Here is a 7,646-nt window from a genome sequence, read left to right as displayed (position 1 = left end):
AAAAAAATAAAAGAGTGGGAAGATATATAGGCACAAGTCTATGCATGTATCAAAACCAACATGACTATTGACTAATCATTCATGACAAGCTTGAAGATCGATTTACAACAATCACACAAAGATGTCAAGATTTTTCCCACAAAGATATAAGTGCATAAAGAACAAGCTAAGCTCGTAAATGCATAAGGCCATTTGTACGAAGGTACAAGGCAAAACTCACATGTGATATGTGCTCAAACATATACGATCAAACTTTTTGATTTTTTTTTTTTTTCACTTTTTATGTGGTTTTGGATTTTTACTCACACAAAACAAAGACATAAAAGTAAGATCAAAAACAAAACAAACCAATGCAAAAACAAATGCTTGATGCACAAATGCATGACAATGAAGCATCTAATGCATGAAGGGTCCTACAAAGATCGAAGAATTAGATCAAGGACCAAAAGAGCAAAAGCTCAACCATATGAACCCTTCCTCATCCAAACGGAACGATTGTTTAGAATGAATGTCTCAAAAGCAGTGAGACGAGGGTTGGAGGATGAGAACCGAGATGCACATAGTCAAGGAGTTAAAAGCATTAAACAATTTCTTTAACAACATGCTATCTTTACTCAAAACTGGTTTACCCTTTTTAGCATAACTTTTAAGAAACTCAAGTTTCTCTTTCTTTTTGATTATTTTAATAGCATGAACTTAGAGCAATGAGGTCTTAGATGACCAAAGGCTCCACAATGGTGACAAACAATGTGTTTAGGTCCACTAGGCTTTTTGGGGAGGGATCTATCAACATTGTTTTGTTCCCTCTTCAACTTATGACATTGAGGTCTTATATGACCATTCACACCACAATGGTGGCAAGTTGGAACAAACTTAGATCCATCCAAAACCTTAGGTTGAGACCTAAACAGAGGCGTTGACTTAGGAGCCTTTCTCTCCACCTTTTGATTTCTTTTGTGTGGAGGAATGTACACCGATTTGTCCTTTGGGTTAGAACACACAATAGACACAATATCAGGTACCACAACATGATTGCAACAAAATTTTTCATCCTTTTTATCAGTATTTTCAGCAATCAAACACTTGGCATGCATCTTAAGAGATTCATTTTCACATTTAAGATCATCAACAAGTTTGTTAGACAAAACAAGTTTAGCATCCAAGTCCATATTCAAACATTCAAACTCTTTCAGCTTTTCAAGAGAATTTTCAGCAAGATTCTTATATTTCTCAACCAATTTATTGGATTCATTGAGCTTAGCAATCAAATCATCATTTTCACAAATGAACTTGCTCAAATTCTTTTGAAACTTCTTTGCTTCTTTCTTCAAGAGTTTGTCAACAACACCCATAGATTCAAGTAACATGTCATCACAATTATGAGGATTAACACTCATAGAGGCATTATCACAAACACCTGGCAGTTACATTCATCACCAACTAGATCATACAAAGAGGCATACATAGCACAATCTATGGCAAATAAACACAAGGGGTCAAGGATCACACTTAGGTATTTAAACCACAACAAGTGTACCCGCTCTGATACCAATTGAAAGTTCAAAATGGGTATGAAACACCCTTGAACGTTTAGACCCCCAAATTACAAAAATACAATTCAAGGTTTATATCAAACAATTAATGTGCGGAATATGATAACAAGCTTATAACAGAATTGATAAAAAAATCTAACAAATATAAACACATCCACAGCAGTAAATATAAGGAAAGATAAAGGAAAGAGAGATGCAAACACACGGACAACACACGATGTGTTATCGAAGAGGAAACCGAAGTCCTTGGCGTAAAACCTCTCCGCCGCCCTCCAAGCGGTGATAAAATCCACTAAAGAATATAGTTGGGATACATGAACAGCAGAAGACCCTCCAAGCCTAATCTACCCAAGTACCTAAGCCCTTCAAGCTTCTTGCTCCAACGAGGTTACGCCGAACCTATTTCTTCTTTAGCTTCCAGATTCCGCTACTTGACCATAGCATCAACCAATGTATATTGGTTCCTTCCCAAATGCTTCCCTAAGCACCAAATGACCTTCTCACAGACGTGGGTGTGGTGAGATAAGAGTTTGGTAAATAACCTCTCAAAGAACATAGTAATCACTTTTGCTTAAGTGACTACTGTTGTTGATCTTGCCATGAATTATTGCTTTTATGCTTATGTTCATTTTTGCTTGATCATGCTTATTTTGCTCCATATGCATATTAAGTTTTCTGCATACAATGATATTGCTATGTTATTGTGTTTCAGGAGTTACTTATTCATATGTTCAAGAGCTTTACAGAATCTAGAGTTAGGTGTGAGTGAGTTTTCCAACTGTTCCCAACTCACGTTTAAGTCTAGAGTCTGTTGTAGGGTTTTGTCACAGAATAGCCAAAGGGGGATATTGTAAGGTTGAATTTAATTAACCATCTAATTGGCTTTATTCCGTGACCAATTTGCTTGTAATTTAGCACTTAGTAACCCTATATTTAGGTGGAAAAATTGTAAGGGTAGTATGTGAGAAGATGTGAAGAAAAGCTCAAGAGTGTGCAAGAAAAACAGAGGTTCACGACTAGGGCTCGTGGGTGAATCGCGACTGTCAAGCCGCCAAAAGCTGGCACGTGAGAGGCACACTGGGAAGTTGAAGGGTCGCGCCAACTGTCACGCTACAGGACAAAAGTCCTAGGCTGGCTAGGCCATTACGTCGCGACTTGAACTCGCGACTTGGACAAGCCGCGAGACCAAGTCGCCAATTTGCCCTGTTTGGCAAAAACTGACGTTTTGCATTCCCTTCTCACCCTACTATATATACACCCTTATACCCATCATATTGTAAGAGCTTCCAGAGAGAATTCTCTGAGAGAAAACCCTAGAGAAAAACAAGATTGCCTCATCCCCAATCTTCATCTAAGAGACTCTACAAATTCCTCTACTCTCTTTCTCTCCATTGTTATACCCTTGAGAGGTTATTTACCAAACTCTTATCTCACCACACCCACATCTGTGAGAAGGTCCATTTGGTGCTTAGGGAAGCAGTTTGGGAATGAATTAATATACATTGGTTGATGCTATGGTCAAGTAGCAGAATCTGGGAAGTTAAAGAAGAAATAAGTTCGGCGTAACCTCGTTGGAGCAAGAAGCTTGGAGGGCTTAGGTACTTGGGTAGATTAGGCTTGGAGGGTCTTCTGCTGTTCATGTATCCCAACTATATTCTTTAGTGGATTTTATCACCGCTTGGAGGGCGGCGGAGAGGTTTTACACCGAGGGCTTCGGTTTCCTCTTCGATAATACATCATGTGTTGTCCGTGTGTTTGCATCTCTCTTTCCTTTATCTTTACCTTATATTTACTGCTGTGGATGTGTTTATATTTGGGTTAGATTGTTTTATCAATTCTGTTATAAGCTTGTTATCATATTCCGCACATTAATTGTTTGATATAAACCTTGAATTGATATTTTTGTAATTTGGGGGTCTAAACGTTCAAGGGTGTTTCATACCCATTTTGAACTTTCAACCTTTATCCCCAAAAATATGTGATAATGGATATAATTGAAAATTGAGTGATGTTAGAGATATTAAGTTTAGGCGAAAATACTATTTTAGTCCTTACATTTTGGCATTATTGTCAATTTGGTTTTTTTTTTTTTTTTTTTCAACTTGCAGTAATCTAGTCCTTACCGTTAACTCACTAATAAAAATTAATGTTGTAAAAGCCTGAAAAAAGCACACACGATACTCTCTTTAATTGATAGAAACTAAATTATTAGTTTCTGGGTAGTAAACCTCGAGTATATAAGGGATTCCCTAAATCCACAAGGAGATAAACTAGAATCCACTAGAGAAAAGTTTAAGAAAATAATATAATTTTATTAATAATAGTATATTCTACCTCTAACCAAGGTTTTAAGATCCGGACCCGCTCATTGAACCGTAAAAGGGAGAGGTTCAAGGTTTTTGAGGTCGAACCAAGGTCGAACCGTGATGACGTCATAATTAATTTAATAATTATTTTAAATATATATAAAAACATTAAATTAATAAAAAAAAATTAACTAAAATAGTCTAATTCATTTAGAGATCTATCTTTCAAATATTTTTTATATCATAACTTTCAAGACAAATAAGAAATGTCAAATCCTTAGCAAACATAAATATGAATTACTCAATCAATCCATAAAAGTACAAAGTAAAAATGCATAAACAAGCCTCCAAGTTACAATACACAACTACACATTGTTTCTTACAAAAATACATAAAACTTTTTTCTAAAAAACAATAATAAAACTTCAAACTCCAAGCTAGACACTGTCTCACAAAAAGACATAGAAATTATCTCTAAAATACAAAATAGAACTTCAAAGTTCAAATAGAATTATTATGATCATAAATCATCAATGTCATGAAAGTTATCATGCTCATCATCATTTCTTGGAAATCCAGGAGGTGGGCCAATAGGTTGTCCAAATGTTCCCAAATCAATTCCTTCAACCTCACTGCTATCATTTACAGATTCTACACACAAGTTTGAACAAAATAAAAAGAAAAATCATTATAATGTTTACACAAGTTTGAAAAAAATAAAAGAAAAATCACTATAGGTTATCAAATTGTTTACATATAAACTAACCTTCAACAACGCTCATATCCAAAAGAGGCGGAAGTTTGACTAAGGATTCTAATTGCCAATTTTTGCAAGTTTGGAGCATCAGCACCCCACAACTTCCACCATTTATCTGATTTTCATAACACAATGTAATCTAATATTAATCAACATAAACAAACAAACTTTCAATTGAATAATCACTTCAGTTATTTTAACTATAGTGACAAAACTAACTTTCAACATGAACAAAAAAACTAAGATTTGTTTATAGTATTAAAGTAAACTAATTACTTCTCACCTGGATGAGTGGTCTTGCTTGCTGACAATGCAAGATCTCTATCAAAGCTCCCAATACGGTCTTAAAAATATTGGGTTTCCTTAATTACCTTTTCTTTGTCACCATTATATTTTGTCCCAATGTAGTCCAAAACAGCCATATTTACTGTTGGTTTCCGACAAAAATTCTCCTGATCATATTGAAAAGTGGGATTTAACCAATAAGTAGCGTGAAGATCTTTACGCAAATGTTTGTCCTAACGTTTTTTTTTTATTTTTTATAATTGAGGTATATGGCTTGCACAAGTGCTTCTTCATTCGGAAGATCTTCTTGATTCCTAACCGTGCTCTATGCATGCCCTCATACACATATCCTATTGCAGGCCTTTGATTAGAATCAACCATCCGTAACAAATGAATGAGTGGTGATGAAATCTTGACAAGAACATTAATATCATTCCAAAAAGAATTTTCCAAAATGATAGAAACTAATTCTTTTGCCTTTGACTCTCTTTCCAATCTATTGTCCACAAAGAACTTGCTAGTCACTAAGGCTTGCAAGTCATGCTTATGCACATGAAGGCTTTCAAATGAAAGGAAAGTAGTAGCAAATCTTGTTGCTCCTGCACGTACAATATCTATCCAACTAGGTCTCTTCCTCAACCAAGCAATCAAAGCCACATGCTTATAAATAAAAGCTGTAACTTTGGATGCACGTTTTTTGAGTCTCTCCACATGAGGCATGTCTCCCATATCCTACAACACAAGATTCAGGCAATGTGCTGCACAAGGAGACCAACTAATAGTTTTATACATTTCACACAACAATTTACCAACAGATACATAATTGGAAGCATTATTAGTAACCATGTGAACTATGTTTTTTGGACCAACCTATGTAACTACTTCATCAAACAATTTAAACTAGTTTCTGGTACTCTTCACAATATCTAAGGCATCAACTGATTTTACAAATACAATTCCCCTAGGACAATAGACAAGGAAATTAATCAATGACCTATGTCTAGTATCTGTCCAACCATTAGCCATAAGTGTACATCCAACTTCTGCCCAATGCCTACGTTGTGACTCAACCAAAAATTGAACCTCTTTCTTTTGATCCTTTAACAAAGGGACCCATACAGCATGATAAAATGGACCTTCACAACTAGGACTAGCAGCAGCTATGGCATTAATCATCCTTTGGTAGTGCACCGAATTCACTACATTAAAAGGAATGCAATTGTCATACAGAAACCTTGCAATAGCCATATCAGCTTGCCTCACCCTTTCTTTGCTTTGGAACACACTTTTAAGACTAGGTTGAGCTCCTGGAGTAGTTCTTGGAGCAAAGTAATTATCCACTGGCTTTGTACCCTTTCTTTTACCTAAAACAAGTTTTTTAGATAACCCACTACTAAATACTTCTTGAACATCTTCGTCTTCTTGCATATCACTATTTGTGGAAGGCACACTAAACATTTCTTCTTGACGTTGTTTTCCAACTTTTTTCTTCAACTCAAACTCCTTCACATATTCCAACAATTGGTATCTCACATCATGAGAAACCTTTTTACACCATCCAATATCACTTTTTATCCCCGCAAGGTGTCGTTTCATCCTATTAATACCCCCACCTTTATATGTTTGCTTACAATACACACATGTAAAAGTATTCCTTCCCTTCTCATCCACCCCAAGGCTAAAATGTTCCCAAGCCGGATCAACCTTTTCCCTTACTCCTGAGCTAGACTCCACTACATTGGAATCAACTTCATGTGATGGAGTAGACCCGATCTCTGTTTCCATTTTAATCTAAAAGACTAAACAACCAGTCAAACACGCATAGACCCATCAATTTTTGAAATACAGATAGTCAAAGAATCACAACTTTATACACAGTCAAATTAACAAACTAATATACATAGAGTCATAGAGTCAAAGAATTACAAACTCACAACTTCATACAATTTCTGAAATAGTGAAATTCACCAATTTTTTACACAACAGACCCATCACCAGATTCACAACTTTCACAAGTTAAAGATTGAAGCACAAATTTATACACATTTGTGCTTGCAAACAAAAATTGTAAAATATACTTATCATGAACCATTTCTCATTCGTCATGTTCACAGATTATAAACACATACTTATCAAACAAAAATTATAAAATGTAAACACACATTGAAGCATAAATCCTTGCAGCAGTATATTAACAAACTATAATGCACAAGAAACACGGATTGGATTTTTTCTCTCTCTCTCTCTCTCTTGATTATTGTTTTTGGTAGAAAAATAAACTTCATTTCCTTCAAAAATTGGACAAAAAATATGAATTGACATAAAAGAAAGAATAATTAAAAACAATAAAGTACCAAATGACGGCGACGGCGACAAGGCAGAGAGTGAGTTGCGACAGCGACGAGGGAGAGAGGCAGAGATGAGCGTGAGAGAGAGGCAGAGAGTGAGTTGCGATCTGGGCTGAGTTACGACGGCGACGAGAGAGAGAGGTAGAGACGAGAAAGTGATTGAGAGAGTGAGGAAGAGGTAGAGAGTGATTGATAAAGTGAGGGTTTCGTTTAAGGGTTATTCAATCAGTATGCCCCAAACGATGCCGTATTAGGGGGGGGGGGAAAAAAGAGAGACAAAACGACGCCATTTTAAGCTTGAAACAAGGTAGCCCGTATGAACCGTGTGAACCGGTCACGGTTCACAGAACCGGACGGTTGGACTGCAGTCTGGACAATACCATGCTTTTTTCGGATG

General features: G+C 36.0%; 1 protein-coding gene across 1 annotated transcript; it reads right to left on the bottom strand.

The window, feature by feature from the left end:
• Positions 1–5,801: 5,801 nt before the first annotated feature.
• On the bottom strand, positions 5,802–6,686 carry LOC111997101 (uncharacterized). The gene has a single exon (XM_024029151.1). It carries the CDS (start codon positions 6,684–6,686, stop codon positions 5,802–5,804), a length of 885 nt encoding a protein of 294 aa, XP_023884919.1.
• Between the last annotated feature and the right edge of the window lie 960 nt (positions 6,687–7,646).

The sequence above is a fragment of the Quercus suber genome, unplaced genomic scaffold, assembly GCF_002906115.3.
Source record: "Quercus suber isolate HL8 unplaced genomic scaffold, Cork oak 2.0 scaffold_104, whole genome shotgun sequence".
Taxonomy (NCBI): domain Eukaryota; kingdom Viridiplantae; phylum Streptophyta; class Magnoliopsida; order Fagales; family Fagaceae; genus Quercus; species Quercus suber.
The sequence above is the reverse complement of the archived record's forward strand: the minus strand, read 5'-3'. Positions and strand labels throughout refer to the sequence as shown.

Coding starts and splice junctions, on each gene's coding strand:
- LOC111997101 (XM_024029151.1), bottom strand. CDS start 6,686: ATGGAAACAGAGATCGGGTCTACTCCATCACATGAAGTTGATTCCAAT.